The 16776-nt window shown below is 39.9% G+C and overlaps 1 protein-coding gene and 1 long non-coding RNA gene across 2 annotated transcripts; both read left to right on the forward strand.

Moving 5' to 3' along the window:
* The first annotated feature begins 8988 nt into the window (after window positions 1-8988).
* On the forward strand, window positions 8989-10083 carry LOC9655728 ((+)-germacrene D synthase-like). Its single transcript, XM_024682471.1, has one exon. It carries the CDS (start codon window positions 8989-8991, stop codon window positions 10033-10035), a length of 1047 nt encoding a protein of 348 aa, XP_024538239.1. The 3' UTR covers window positions 10036-10083.
* A 1367-nt stretch (window positions 10084-11450) lies between these two features.
* On the forward strand, window positions 11451-12251 carry LOC9639166. The gene is made up of 4 exons (XR_002993236.1): window positions 11451-11615; window positions 11680-11733; window positions 11786-11940; window positions 11993-12251. It is a non-coding gene; the product is annotated as an uncharacterized LOC9639166 (long non-coding RNA).
* Window positions 12252-16776: the final 4525 nt, after the last annotated feature.

Here is a 16776-nt window from a genome sequence, read left to right on the forward strand (position 1 = left end):
ATGTATAGTAGGGATAGTGGTTGGAATGCATGTCTGACCACCTGAGACATTAGTTTGGCTCCCACTGGGTTGTGTCACTCCTTGTTCTGCATTCGGCTTGGGTCTAAGCCCAAGCTCCACGCTGTTCTAGTTGGTGGGGTATCTTCCTCTTCGCGTTAGGCCACCGGTATGCCAAAATTGTGTCAGACTCCGTCTGACACCATTTTGCATGTAGGTGCTGGATACGAGGAGATGGTGCTTGTGGGATTGTACTGAACCCTCGCTTCGTAGCGCAACAGGCTTGGAGTTTGGCTCCAAATTCAGGTGCACTACATTTGGTATCAGAGGAATTGTCTCAGTGATTCCTATCCAACTTTTGTTAGGTTTTCTGACTCAAGTTGCATATATAGAGACTTTTCTAGTAGATCAAAAACAACCTGTGTAGGATTAGTTGGATAGCACCATTCGGTAAGAACATTGTAAGCATGTTCAGTTACTGATACAGGCATGCATGCAACTAGCAAGATGGTGAAGAGGAACCGTGCTGATGACACTGAAATCTCTAGACGGGCGAATTGAGAGGAGGAAACTCCTACTAGAGATGCTGCAAAAGAGGTTGAGGTTGAGTCAGAAGAGGAAGAGTCAGATGCTACAGCATTGCAGCGTATGAGGCAGCTAAACCAGCTAAGCCTAAGCAACCAGACTCCTCTTCGAGTTTTGAGGACGATGAAGTTTTGCAGCCGCTCCCTGTTGCACGAGTTTCAAAGTTCAAGCCTCCAAAACCACCCAATTTCAGAGGCATGCGGGACTATCAAGTTTTGGAAGACTAGGTCTACGATATGGAAAACTATTTCATAGTGGCAAACGTAGATGATTGTATGAAAGTTGCATGCGCGCAATCCTTTCTCACCGATCATGCCAAAACTTGGTGGCGCCAGGTGTGTGCTGAAAAAGGGCAGACTAGAAGTTGGACCAAGATGCGGTCTCGCATCCATAAGGAATACCTACCGGATGATCTTGGTCTGAGACTTTGTGCGGAGCTGCGGCGGTTAAAGCAGCGAGGGGATCTCATGCATTACGTTAATGCGTTTGCTCAGAAGCACATTATAATTGCAAATATGAGTGACGAAGATGCTCAGAGTTATTTTCTGGAGGGTTTAAGTTCATTTTCTCGCAATGAGATTTTGAAGTTTAAGCCGAAGACGTACCTAGAGTGTAAGGAGGCAACACAGCAAGTTGCCTTTAGTCACTCGCTCATGGAATAATATCAGCAACCGTATGCTGGTAACTCGGATAAGAATAAGAATTTTAGGAATAAACAAGGTGATCGGAAATAGAGGGTGGAAGGTAGGTTCCGCTCTGGAGGCTCACAAGCAACGGTTAACAAAGGTGGTGGTGGTTGGAGACCACCAGCAACTTCTTCTGGTCCTAGGCCCTCTGTTCTTCCTCCTGGTGGATACAAGCAATAGCAACCTACAAAACTTGCTCCTAGTGGAATGGGTAGTGTGGGTCATTTCTTCCATTGTGGAGAGTCGGGACATAGGTCCTCGGAATGTCCCAACAAGCATAAGACAAGATCTCGTATTAATGTCATGAGGGAAGATGGTGGAGGTGAAGCTGAAGGAGTTGACGAGTTGGTCAATGCAGACTATGAGGAAGAAGAGGTGAGTAACTTTCGTTGCTTTCCTCAAGCTTTTCTTGCAGTCAATGCAAACACTAATCCGTTGATGTATATGGTAAGCTTTGTCCATGGACACTGAATCTGAGTGATGATTGACATGGGAGCTACGCACAACGTGATATCTGAAGACTTAGTTAAGTTGTTAGGATTGAATGCTGAGAAAATGTCGCCTATGCACTTCCGGTTTGCAGAAGGTGGGCAAGTAGCCAGAAAGTTTGTGAGTGATGTTCCAATAAAGATATCCAAGTGAAAAGAAAGAGTGGACTTGGTAGTGTTGTAAATACCAGATTTTTAGATGGTGTATGGTATGGATTTCTTCAACAAGTATATAAAAGGGATTTATGGTGCTGGACAAAGTCGTATCACGTTGAAGTCCGAAGGACGTCTTAATGTGTCCTTCCAGTTGCAAAGGCATTCCTCAAAGGATTGGGATGCTAAGTTCCTAACTGCGAGGGCCACTCAAAAAATAGCTAAGAGGGGATGTCGGACCTTTTGGGTTCAAGTGATGGAAGCTGAGAGTGTTAGTGACTCAATTCGAATCGGTGATGGGGTTGATCTTGTACCACAGAAGATATTGGAGTTGTTGGCGCGGAATCAAGATATTTTCCCGAAGGATTTGCCACCAGAGCTACCTCCTAGCCGTGAGGTTGATCATCGAATTGAGGTTATTTCGGGTTCTAAACCACTTACGAAAACTCCGTATCGATTGAACATCAAGGAGATGGCTGAACTCAAGAAGCAACTCACAGAGCTTCTTGACAAAGGTTATATCCGACCAAGCAAATCACCTTATGGAGCGCTGATCCTTTTTGTTATGAAAAAGGATGGAACCATGAGGATGTGTATTGACTATCAGGCATTCAACAAGATCACGGTTAAAAACAGTTATCCTTTGCCTCGCATTGATGACTTGTTTGACCAACTCTTAAAGGCTAAGTATTTTACGCAACTTGATTTGCAGTCCAGGTATCATCAGATACGGGTGGCGGATCAAGATGTGGAGAAGACAGCCTTTAAGACTCGGTATGGATCTTATAAGTTCCTTGTCATGCCATTCGGGTTATGCAATGCTCCGGCAACGTTCAGCACTATGATGGATAGAATATTTGGAGATTATTTAGACACATTTGTTGTCTTATATATCGACGATGGTCTACTCTTCAACAAAACGTTGGAAGATCATTTGAAACACTTGGAGCTGGTGTTTCAGAAGTTGCGCAAACACAAACTGTATGCTAAGGAAAGTAAATGCGCTTTTGAACAATTGCGCGTAAACTTTCTCGGATATATAGTTGGTGGTGGCATAATTGAGGTTGATCCAAAGAAGGTGGAAGCCGTGAAGTCCTGGGAAGTCCCGACCACTGTATCAGATGTTCGTTCCTTTCTCGGTTTGGCGGGATACTATCGTAAGTTTGTCCGCAATTTTGCAAGAATTGCTCTTCCGTTGACTGAGTTGACGAAGAGTAGTATTCCGTTTCATTGGACACCGGCTTCTCAGCGTGCTTTTGTACGGTTGAAGGAGATCTTGACTACGGTTCCTGTTCTTAGGATCCTAGAGCTTGATAAACCATTCGAAGTGCATTGTGATGCATTTGGCTATGCTATTGGTGCCGTGTTGCAGCAAGATTGTGACAAAGCGGTTGGTGTTACGGTAAGGTGACATGGTTGTCCCGTTGCGTTCTATTCCAAGAAATTGGATGAAACTCAACGAAGATGGCTAACGCATGAAAAAGAGATGTTTGCTATAGTGTCGACCCTGGAACACTGGAGACACTACTTGGGTGGACACACCAAGGTTTATACAGATAGTAACACACTAAGCTACTTTGCTACGTAGCCTAAGCTTATGCCGAAGCAGGCTCATTGGCAAGAGAAGCTTGCTAGATATGATATTGAAATTATATATAAACCTAGTAAAGATAATATTGTTTCGGATGCATTGAGTCGTGAGGCTCAGTTCCGGGCAATATCAACAATCAGTTCGGACTGGTTAGAGGATGTTCGGGCTTCATATGGAAGTGATCCATTGGTGAAGGCAATCTTAAGTCGTGCGGGGTTGTTGAAGCAGAGCCCTGGTAGCAAAGCAGCGAAAGTTGTTAGTCGCACTAATGTGACGCTTCACTTCTCAGTTCAGGATGGGCTTATATTCTATAAGCAAGAAAGATTGTATCTTCCCTCTAAGGATCTACAGCAGTTGTTTCTGCGAGAACATCATGATGTTCCAACAGTGGGACATGATAGAAAGCAAAAGACTCTAGCTTCATTGAAAAAAGGGATTTTTCTAGTCTGATATGGAAGGTGATGTAGCGGATTATGCCCTATATGCCAGCAATGTAAGCGCAAAACTAAGAAGCAGGCTGGAAAGTTGTAGTGCATTCCAGCACCGGCATGGCCATTTCAGAGTGTGACACTTGATTTCATCACTTGCTTGCCGAAGTCTAAGGGTTATGATACTTTGATGGTGGTTGTGGATCGGTTGTCAAAGATTGCACACTTCATTCCAACTGTAGGAATAGTAAATGCGAAACAAGCAGCAAAGCTCTTTTTCCATGAAGTAGTGCGGGTTCGTGGTCTCCCTAAAGAGATGATCTCGGATAGAGATTCGAGATTTATGGGGAAGTTTTGGGGCACACTGTTCCAATTATTCAATACCAAGTTGAAGTTTAGTATGGTTTATCATCCTCAGACTGATGGGCAGACCAAACGTGTGAATGCTCAAGTTAAGGATTATCTGCGGTACTATGTCGCGGCAGACCAACGTGACTGGGTTGAGCATTTGGACACAGCAGAAATCTGTTATAACAACACATTTCACAGCGCTATTGGCTATTCTCCATGGGAGATGCTGCAAGGGAATGCTCGTGGGGTCCCTCAACAGATTGTTGTACCGAAACCAATGTCCGAAGTGTTGGTCCTAGCTGTTGAGACTTATGTGGAGTAGCTACGCCACAATTAGTCTAGAGCTACTGAGGCGATAGGCAAAACTCAGGATAGGTATCGACGTGATAAGGATTAGCATCGTCGGGATGTATCTTATCAAGTGGGAGATCAGGTGTGGCTATCTTCCCGGAACTTGAATATTAAGGGTTCTTTGTCTCGGAAGCTCTTGCCGAGATATGTTGGACCCTATCGGGTGCTAAAACGCATTAGTGATGTATCATATTGGTTGGATCTACCTGCGGAGATGTCCAATGTTCATAATGTATTTCATGCCAATTTATTGGCTCCTTACACTATGGATGTTGAGTGTCACGTGGAAATTCGTCCACCGCCAGAAGTTGTGGATGGTGAACCTAAATACGAAGTTGAAAGCATTCTGTCATGTCGCCGGAAACGTGGTGGTCGTGCGAAGGAATATCTAGTTAAGTGGAAAGGTTACCCGCCTTGTGAATCAACTTGGGAACCTCTTAGTAATCTTACCCATGCTCGTGAGCTTGTCACGGAGTATGAGAATAGTAATAAAAACTAATTTTTGTAAAAATCTTGTAATAAATCTTGCAAATCAATAAAGTAATATATTTCTATCAATCAAAGTGTCGTTTCTCTTGTTCGTTCATACTTGGGTCAGTTTTGGCAGGTTGACTTCGGCATTTCGGTGCATGGGTCCAATCCATAACCATGGGGATAACTATTATAGATTGATCACAAGTCCCCGCCTCTCTCGATAACTCACTTTTGAAAAGGGGCGTGGTCGTGTAAACAATTTAATCTGCCAGTTTATAATAGTTGTCTAAATCTTCCCAACAGGGTTGATTTCTTGCTCAGTGTGAAGTTGGGCCTCTAGCCTTCTCCCTATGTCCCTGTGGGCAGGGATGTATCATTCCTTTGTAAGCCGAGTGGTACTTGGAGTAGCAAGGGTGGCTAACTCTGTTAGTCATTTCTTTGTCGGTGACGGCCGGAGGGTGTCTGAGTCTTAGTGTCTTTGGATATAGAGGAGAGGTCGTTCTATAACTCATTTAAGTTGGTGTGTTTCCCATATAGTGTGCTTTCCGTTTACTTTCGGAGTTGTTTCCTTGATGGTTTGCAAGACTCGGGTCTGCATTGACGAAGACGTCGATCTTCCCAAAGGGGGGGAGAGTGTCGCGAATATGACTTCGGGTATCGAAAGATACTTGTCGGCCAGTCTTTACGGGCACTCTTTCCTTACTACCACGACGGCAAGAGGTCAGTACTACTGGTCCCTTTTATGGTCTCCACCCAAGCTAGTTGAGAAACTGGTCATCGCGTGTGCACTTGACCAGATGAGCATAAGGACGGAATTCCTACATACTATTTGTCAAGCATACTTGACTTAGTTAGAGAAACTCATTCATTGACTTGCACTTGCTAGTGTTGGGAACCCCCGCAATATTGAGACTAGTCCCTCAATATTCGCTAGATGATAGATTATTGTGTTTGCCAAACACCCTCGCTATCATGCCCTTTGTGTTAGTTTCATTTCGGTCCCAAGTGCTATTTATGGAAAGTGTTTAGATTAGCTCATTTAGTATATCTACGGAATGTAGAGATCGGCCTGAACACAATGGTGTTCATCCCGTGTCCAAATTCACAATCTATCACCATTCCATATTTAGTAAGTTTTGGACTTGTCCCAGAGACTAACTTCTGGTACTAAGAGAGGCTTGGGGTGAAAGCCCAAAGCGTGTGTCCCTCAACAGGGGGGCTGTGGGGGGTTCCAAATGTATAGTAGGGATAGTGGTTGGAATGCATGTCTGACCACCTGAGACATTAATTTGGTTCCCACTGGGCTGTGTTGCTCCTTGTTCTACGTCCGGCTTGGGTCTAAGCCCAAGCTCCACACTGCTCTAGTCGGTGGGGTATCCTCCTCCTCGCGTTAGGCCACCGGTATGCCAAAATTGTGTCAGACTCCGTCTGACACCATTTTGCATGTAGGTGCTGGATACGGGGAGCTGGTGCTCGTGAGATTGTACTGGACCCTCATTTCGTAGTGCAACAGGCTTGGAGTTCAGCTCCAAATTCAGGTGCGCTACAAGTTATTAGTCAATTTTCTCAATTCCAAATCATTTGAAGAACTTATCAATCATTGTAGAAAATGACTATCATTCATTTGGAAGCAAGAAAGATGCCCAATCTGCTACTCTTGTTTTCAAGGATCTCAGGAATAATTTTTGGGACAAAGCATCTTTAGTGATCTTGTTGTATCGTAAGTAAGTTTGAAATTGATCAATGTTATTATGAGCCAAAATACTTGATCTAAGATAGAACTTTAAGAGGTCCATTGCCCTATAAAGAATATAAATAGTTGCCACTATTGGTGTAATGTTTTGATTGTTCTCTTCTTTGAAATCTATTCTAGACGATGAAGACTTACTTACTGAGAACACCATTTAGTAATTAAGCTGACATATAAGCCTTAAAAATTCCTCTAAGTTATATGTGTGTAAAGAGGAGTTTATATAACAATAACACTTGACCAACAGGTATGAATAAGCATCAAACTTCTAAAATGTGCCAAATGCCAAAATTAGGTACTTGCTTTGATGCTGGTCTAGAGTTTGGAGAGCTCAATTACAAATTTTTATGTTTGCTAGACACTCAAGGATTTTAAAATCATTCTTTATAACACTTATAACCTCTTATACACTCACTATATACTAAATGTTGTTTTCCATTCAAGTAAAAGCTTCTCAATCAAAAGAGATGATTAAAATAAGGCATGAAATAGCTATATATACTCTAAGGCACTAAAATAAACCATAACATAATGCAAGGGATAAGTATATAAGGAAAAGTTTTTAAACTTTAAACACACCAAATGTTTTAAGGGATGAAGCCTAAAGCTAAAAAGAAAAGACACTTAAACTTTTTGCATACTACTCTAAAAATCATGAAACCAAACTTTAAAAACATGTATAACAGTTTTGTATGAAAGATAAACCTAAAAATTTCACTTAAATATACTTAAAACACTCACTAAAATTAGCAAACACATAACCGGATGAGAAAATATAAAGATCTTACAGTTCTAAAATCTTATTCTAGGGCTCGCCAAAAAGCTTTATCCAAGATTTATTTAGCCATGTAAGAAAGATCCATCTATATTACTCAAAATTGTGTGAGAATGCCCTAAACTTTTTTTACACTCTAAATAAAAGAACCCAAGTAAAAAGCTTTATAAATTACTTGATAAAACTCACAGTTGAAGATCTATTGTATATCAAACTCTTGAAATGAGTATTACACATATCATGAATAAAAATTATTTGCATGTTATGCTCTAAGAATGGAATTGAGAAATTTGTGATATTAAAATAAAGTGCTCAACAAGATTTAAAAACCCATTAGCTCCATTGCTTAATTTAATCAGCAACTAAGGGGCAAAGAGGAGAAAATAACTATTCTTAGTTTAAAAAAGAAGAAAATTCAAGAAATCCTTAGAATTTAAACATGGTACCTAGAATCTTACAGTTGGGCACACTTATTCTTACTCCATCACCACAATGCAAATCTTTTGAGAATTTGCCCTAAAATTAAAAAAAAAATGAGATTAAATCTTGAATCTTGGACTCGGTCTTGAACTCAATTTCAAATTTGGTCTCGAACTTGATTTCGATCTCGGACTTAATTTCATCCGATGAACTATTTATCATTCCAATCATGATTTTAAAGATCCTTTAATTTATAGGGAGTTAATTCCTTATACATTCTTCTTCCTTTCCATAGTGAATGACTTTTAGATGACATTTCAAAACACTAAAACTAAGTGTGAATATTATGGGTATTCTCCCCACCTCCAATTACATGGCTAGATTGAGGTTTTGATAAACCATATAAAGTATTTAAGCAGATAGTGCAACCCATAAGAGTATTGAATTTAATCTCTCAAAGGAATTATAGCTAACTTTTAAATATTTCACCAAATTACTCTACTTATCCATCAATGTTTACTCTAGCTTTAGACTCTTTAATATTTTAATTATCACCCATTATATAAGTATAATATTCCTTAGTCATATTAGTTTTTCTAGAGTAATCCCTAGAAATTTACTAAACCCAGCTCGGCAAAGCCATGGAAGTTTTGGAAGAGATGACACTCTCAAGGAAAGGCAGGCCAAATGTCGAGGCTTACAAGGCGGTAGCGAGAGAAGGGAGGCATGAAGAGGCAAACGTGCTCGCGGACGAATTACTTGGTAACAAAGGCCAGTAAAAAGAGATTTGTAATCACATATCCTGAATATTGTGTGAATACTATAGATGTTCTCCTGGGATGTTTCCTAAGGCTTTCACAGAAATAGAGTTTAGTTTCAATTTGCTTCTAATTTTATATATAAGGCCCTCTTTCAGAGTTCACTTAGGACTCTTCTTTCATGGCTGTTTCATCCATTGCGAGCATTTTCGCAGCAGAGAAAAGCTATTCCATTCCACCAGTGTGTCAACTCCTTGTCTCTCCAGTGCTGAATCCTCTGTACGATGCAAAGGCCGAGTCTCAGATCGATGCGTGGTGCGCGGAGTTTCTGAAGTTGCAACCTGGAAGCGAGAAAGCTGTGTTTGTTCAAGAAAGCAGGCTTGGATTGCTCGCGGCTTATGTTTACCCGACCATTCCATACGAGAAGATTGTTCCGGTTGGAAAGTTCTTCGCTTCGTTCTTTCTTGCAGATGACATTCTGGATAGCCCGGAGATCTCCTCGTCGGACATGAGGAATGTGGCAATCGCATACAAGATGGTTTTAAAGGGAAGATATGACGAGGCCACGCTTCCAGTGAAAAATCCGGAGCTGCTGAGGCAAATGAAGATGTTATCTGAGGTCTTGGAAGAATTGTCCCTCCATGTAGTGGATGAATCAGGCCGATTCGTGGATGCTATGACCAGGGTGCTCGACATGTTTGAGATTGAATCGAGCTGGCTTCGCAAGCAAATCATTCCCAACCTGGATACGTACCTCTGGCTGAGAGAGATCACATCTGGTGTGGCTCCTTGCTTTGCTCTGATTGATGGTTTACTGCAACTTAGGCTGGAGGAGCGTGGCGTGCTGGATCATCCTCTCATACGCAAGGTTGAGGAGATTGGGACGCACCACATTGCGCTCCACAATGACTTGATGTCGCTAAGGAAGGAGTGGGCGAGTGGAAACTACCTCAACGCCGTGCCCATTCTCGCCAGCAATCGTAAGTGTGGCTTGAACGAGGCAATCGGCAAGGTTGCGAGCATGGTGGAGGATTTGGAGAAGGATTTCGCCCAGACAAAGCATGAGATCATTTCAAGTGGGCTTGCCATGAAGCAAGGAGTCATGGACTATGTGAACGGCATAGAGGTGTGGATGGCCGGAAACGTAGAATGGGGATGGACGACCGCTAGATACCATGGAATTGGGTGGATCCCTCCTCCAGAAAAATCAGGGACCTTCCAACTCTAGATTGGTGCTCAGTTCCATCAAATAGTAAATAATAATTTCTCTCATGGAGTGTTTTAGAAATTCATATCTAAGCAGTGTTTTCGTCCTGAACAAGCAAATTGAAATGCACGGTAGATGTGGTAACATCAAACACGCAGCTCAAATCTTCCATGGTATGGCCAAGAGGGACAAGTTCAGCTGGGATCTTTTGCTGTTCTGCAAAAACGGGCATTTTGATGAAGTGCGAAGGCTCTTCAGCTGCATGCCGTGCTGGAGCCTCGTGTCATTTACTACTATGATTTCTGTTGACTCCAAGAGAGGCAAAATGCAAGGAATACAATCTGTTACTATAAACGCGGTGCTTTTTGCATTTGCCGAAAATGGGTAAATCTGCCAAGATAGTCTTTAGCAAAATGCCTGCTCACAACTTGGTCTCGTGGACGATGATGCTGGGGGCTTTATCTCAGCTCGTGGATGTAGAAAGCACTTTTAAAGAGATGCCGGAGCACGATGTCGTCTCGTGCACTTGCGCAATTGCAGCATTCTCCCGTCACGGGCATCTGGAGTCTTCTCTGGAGCTCTTCCACGCCATGCGTGTGAGGAATTTCTCGACTTGCACGGCAATCGTTTCCGGCTTCTTGAAAGAGTCGGACCGCTTCTTTCACGATCAGATGCCACAGCACGATCTTGTCTCCGTCACAACGCTGCTCGTCGCCTACACTCAAAGCCAACGCCTTGAGGAAGCCAGCTGCCTCTTTGATTCTCTTCCATACGTAGATGCCGTGTGTTAGAACGCCATAGCCATGGACGAAACCACGAAAATCCTAGACAAAATGCCGGCATGGAATCTTGCAACCTGGAAGACGCTGCTAACATCACACTCCTTGCAAGGGAATCTTACCGGGGCTAGAATATTCTTTCAAGAAATGCCAGACAAGAACTTGGTGTCCTGGAACGCCATGCTCTCGGCATATGCCCAAAACGGGCATCTTTCTCTTGCAAAGAAGGTGTTCCAAACGTGGAAGCAACACTACTGCTGCATCGTGGACATGCTGGGGCGAGCGGGATACCTGGATGCGACGGAAGAGCTTGTGCAAACCATGCCTTTTCTTCCCAACTCGTGGGACTGGACGTCCATGCTAAGTTCTTCCAGAGGTGATAGAATCTGGAAAAACGGTGCTCGAGTGACGAAACGAGCTTTGCTTTCGGGCCCCAGCGATGGAGCTGCTCTTGTGCTGCTCGCAAACTCACGCTCCTCTTGACTCTTACTACTTTTCCGAAACTTTACCTTTATAAAATGGGTTATCGAATTTAGGGTTCATAGCAATGGAGCAAGAAGCTCAATCGTTCTTCGATTCGGCCCCGCCTCTCCGATGCCGCGACGATGTGGATCTGGAAGGCGGCATCGGCCATCGGCCAGGTTTTATCCTTACTACTAGCATTTCTCGTATTTTGGAGCTGAATCACGTGATTCTAGACGACGCGCATTGCCATTGTTACATCCGGGGGCACGACCGTGCCCTTGGAGCGACGATGCGTTAGGGTCATTGACAATTTCAGCTCGGGGAGTCGATCGGGAGTCGATGAGCAGCCTCCACAGAGTGCGTTATTCTTTTCTACTCATTCTTCTTTTATGATTTTTCTTTTTTTTTTTTTTTTTGCAAGGTACTTTTGGCTGCATGCAAGAATGTCTCGAGCCTGTGGATGGATCAATCCGGGGTAAGTGAAATCTGCCTTTTATTTCTTCGAGAGTTTAACTCCCGCTTCGCAGCACGAGAAAAATGGTTTGATGCTGTGAGCCGGGCAGTCACAGGACATCATTCTGAGTTCTTGTTTCTCTTCTTGAGTTCTTAAGAATCAAAACAGGCGGTGCTCCTGAAGAAGCTCTTGAAGCTCGAGTTCATTATGCTCTTCGAGTACCTCCAAGTAAGAAACGTGCCGTGCAAACGCTGGTTTCTATGATGGTTTTGAATGGCAGATTTAGAGATTGTTGGAGCTGCCATGAAACCAGTTGGCAGGCATGCTATGTTTTACTTTGCAGCGGCTGTCTCCGGCTTCTACGTCCCCTGGAACTCCATGGTAAGAACTTCTCGTCTTCTCTTGTTTTATTTTCGGTGGAAATCTCAAAAATAATCTTCTCTATCCCGATGGAGCACAAGATCCCGTCAAAACTATCTCACTTGACTGGGGGTTTTGGTAAATTTATATGGAATAATAAACAGTGTAGATTATACCTATATAATGGGTGATAATATAAGTATTAGAGAGTCTAAATATTGATGGATTGATAGATAAGTAGAGTAAATTGGTGAAGTATTTAAAAGCTAACTCTAATTTTAACCATTTTAATCTTTCTTTAACTTGTCAGATAGATTTTTTTTAGACTTTTTTTAAAGTCCTTGCATGTGACTTTTAGTCCAAGATCAAGCAATTTATAAAGCTTTTGGGTTGGGTTCTTTTATTTAGAGTGTAAGAAAAGTTTAGGGCATTCTCATGCAATTGTAAGTAATGCATTTAGATTTTTATTACATGGCTAGATAAATCTTAGATAAAGTTCTTCAATGAGTGCTAAAACAAGATTTTAGGAATTGGCAGCTACAAGATCTTTATATTTTTTTATTCGAATATGTGTTTGTTAGTTTCAGTGAGTGTTTTGAGTGTATTTGAGTGAGATTTTTAGGTTTAGTTTTTTACAAGATTTTTGTACATGTTTTTAGAGTTTGGTTTCATGATTTTTAGAGTAGTGTACAAAAATTTAAGGGTCTTTTTTAAAAGCTTTTTGTTGGTTTATGCTTATAAGGAATTTTTAAAAGTTTGAAAGATTTTCTTTATATATTTATCTCTTGTATCATTCTTATGGTTTATTTTAGTGCCCTAGAGTATATATAGCTATTTGAAGTCTCATGTTTAATCATCTCTTTTTGATTAAAAAACTTTTACTTGAATGGAGAACAATATCTAATATATAGTGAGTGTATAAGAGGCTATAAAGTGTTATAAAGAGTGATTTTAAAATCCTTGAGTGTCTAACAAGAATAAAACCTTGTGATTGAGCTCTCCAACCTCTAGACTAACATCATAGTATATACTTAGTTTTCACATTTGGCACATTTTAGAAGTTTAATGTCTATTCATATGCATTTTTCAAGTGTTGTTGCTATATGAACTCCTCTTTGGACACACATAACTTAGAGGAATTCTCAAGGCTTATATGCTACCTTAACTACTAGACAATGTTGTTGGTAAGATAATTTATAATAGATTCCAAAGAGGAGCACAACTAAAACATTACACTAATGGTGGTAATTATTCATATTCTTTATAGAGTAATGGATCTCCTAAAGTTCTATCTTGGATTAAGTATTTTGGCTTGCAATCACATTAATCAATTTTAAACTTACTTAAGATACAACAAGATCATTGAAGATGCTTTGTCCCAAGAATTATTCTTGAGATCCTTGAAAACAAGAGTAGTAGATTAGGCATCTTTCTTGTTTCCAAATGAATCTTGTCTACAATGATTGACAAGTTCATCAAACAATTTAGAATGGAGAAAATTGATTAACAACTCTACATATAAATTGTTTTAATTTTGGCAAATGCTGCAAAAGAAACACCTCAGCAATGATTCAAAGCTTGTTTTAAGCTTTGACACCTTTTCTAGGCTTTTTGGAGGCCTCTCCCAAGGTCCTTAACAGTCATATGAAGTAGTCAAATGAGACACATGTATCAAATGTGGATATATGTATATCACTACATACAAGGTGGCAATAGTGGCAAATTCATTCCTATAGTAACTCAATTTTCCCTTCTAGCACTTAAAGGTGATACTAACCCACTGAAACCACAAGATCCCAGCTGAAGCATCACTCGACACAATTGTGGCCTCTTTCGCAGATAACACTATGGAACTTATCCACTAAATTCATGATGACTTAGGTGGTTTTCAACTTTGGAGGCACTCTATCCCGACATATAAAAGCTCTCAAGCTCATGACACGAACAGAGTTCACTCGAGGATATAGCAATCCACCTTAATGCATTAAGATGACATCTAACTTTAAAGGTTGACATAGTCAGCTTCACTAGCATCTTTGGGCCTCCTTCAAAACACTTTTTTCCCACCTTGAGTATATTATAGCACAATGATATTAAACAGCTCTTAGCATCACTACCAACTTTTCTAATATTGAGTTTTTTTCTCTTTTCTTTATTTCTTTACTTTCAACTTGCCTTTCAAGACTTATATCCTTGCAGTGGCAAACTCAAGCTTGGATTTCAATCTTGAGGTGGCATCAATTTCAATCATCTGGAAGGTCATTCTTTCCCTCCTATAGTTTTTAGACTCTTCTCTACATCAAATTAATCCACACCTCATCACCATCACTCTAATCTACTCATAGCCACTATCTAGTCCATTTTCCATTTGCTACAGCTTTATCCATCACTTGCTATATTTGTCTAAATCATTTTTCTCCACTTATCTTACCATAAACACCTCCATTTTGGGACATCTTTACATAACATTATCTACTATACTCATATGTAGTAGATGCAATAAGAAGCAACCCCCCTGACCCATGTAACTCAAGATATGGAATGAACTTAATCGATAAAACACACTCTTGCAAATACTAGACACTAAAAGTTATTTTTGACTAGCCAAAAGTCCTTAACTGTAGTACAAAGCTAAACATAGGCAAACAGTATTTCCTAAACTCATATAGATACAATAAGATACAATGATCTAAAATTGCCACTAGTTGCAAACATTTTCTTTTGCAATGATTGCTATATAAGCTACTAATGATCATCCACATATTGCAAGATTCCTTCCATTACCAGTCTATTCAAGTTTGCTAACCATTCCACCCATCATTTGTCACTATGATTGCAATCTTTCTGTTCCACCATATATCCCAAACTAGGCAACACATTCATTTCTCTTCCACTTTCTTTGGAACTTTGGGAGCAAACTTAAATTGTGTTTGAGGAACTTTTGAGAGGTTTGGAGACTTTAGAGGCTAGAGTCTAGGTTACTGCTTTGTTTCCTCTTGGATTCTTACTCCTTTTTCTTTGTTTTTCTTAATTATTCATTATTTTTTCTTCTTTCCACAATTTTTCTTAGGTTGAGTTCTTAGTTCTATAATCAAGTTTTCCCTATGTGGTTTCTTGATCTTAGAACACTAGAACTTCTTTTCCCACTTTTATTTTCTTTGTTTTATCTTTGGTTTTCTTTCTTATATAGTTGATAGAAGATATTACATTAGAGCTTTCAACAGCAATTTAGTTGTGAGTTTTTGCATGTGATAAAGTCTGATATGATTCCCTGTGGTCACCTATTAGGATATGCATATCCTTTAAACAAGATTCTCTAAAATATTCCACCATTAAAATTGTCCGAGGGCATTAAAAATATTTTGGGAGAGGGGGTATATACCCCTTTCTCCCCATTTAGAGGAAGTTCATTTAAAATATGGTTGAGCTTTATTTTCAACGCATGAGAAAGTGTTCTCTCCACCGTTGAAAGGTCTCAACAATGATACAAATAGTCTTGAACTATTAGTAAAATGATGAGAATAGACATTATATTAGTATAAAAGGTTAATATCTAGGTGGCACTTTTGGATAGCAAAAATAGGAATTAGATATATAGAGTACTTGGACCAAAGTGCAAAGTTAGTGTGGCCTTGAGGCCATTTTTGGGTTGTAAGTTGCATAAAGGTTGTGATTGAGACTCCTTCAAGTGCAAAAGTGTAGTTAAGTGGTTAAGCAGAATGAAAAATTTAAATAGAATCATATAGAATGCTTAACCATTACCAAACTATGTTAATTGTATTAGTAAATAAAGATATAATTAAGTTAATTAATTATTAATGACTTTATATATTATAAATACTATCCATTAAGGATATTTAAGCAGTAGGAGTAGCAAAGTAGAGCTTTAAGGGTAGTGAGGAACTTCATACTCAAGAGTTTTTCAAGGGATTACGCAATCAACTATATTTTAGGGATGGTTATCAAAGTCTAAAATTGTATTTTCTAACTCATTAAAAATCTCTTGTCAAGATCTATTTAGCCATAGAAATAAATATTTTTTCTTAAAATTACGTGAAGCTATAAATTTCTCTCACTTTAAATAAAAGATTGCAAGAGAAAAATGTTGTGAATTGCTTGATCTTGGGTAAAACAATATTTTCTAGTGAAATCATCAACTCCCAATAGTGGATATATACTTAAACTTAAAAAATTTCATCCTTCTTAATATTCATAAAAAGGTGAATATACCCCTTTCTTAAAATATCCCTTATTCCTCATATTCATGTAATAAAATATTTTAAGGAATTCACTACCTTTAGTATAACAATCTAGCACATTCAAATGTTAGTAAAACTATATTCATCTAGTGGTGATGTAAGTTTGGTAAATAACCTTATGGAAGGGTAAGGTGATTTAGATGATTTTGATCTTAAAAACTTTTCATTTATAAAGAATGTTTTGCTTAATTTCTTGATAAGGAGGAAGAGCTATGTGTTGCATGTGTAGTGTTAAAGGTCTTGTTTATAGATTTGACTTGACCATTTTCTTAAGGATAGTATGGTGTTAAATCTTTGTGCTTGATTGTCATGTTGTCAAATTTTAAGTGGTAGATGATAATAAATCTTCTCAAATCTTATTTTTCAATGACAGAATCTCCAAGTAGCCAAAGGGAGGTGCTTTGCTTAGCCCCCACTGTGCGGCAATGAAGCTAGTGGCATGTAA

This window comes from Selaginella moellendorffii, unplaced genomic scaffold, assembly GCF_000143415.4.
Source record: "Selaginella moellendorffii unplaced genomic scaffold, v1.0 SELMOscaffold_34, whole genome shotgun sequence".
NCBI lineage: Eukaryota > Viridiplantae > Streptophyta > Lycopodiopsida > Selaginellales > Selaginellaceae > Selaginella > Selaginella moellendorffii.

Bases quoted from the DNA above. Each gene is read 5' to 3' on its own strand.
- LOC9655728 (XM_024682471.1), top strand. From the start codon at position 8,989: ATGGCTGTTTCATCCATTGCGAGCATTTTCGCAGCAGAGAAAAGCTAT.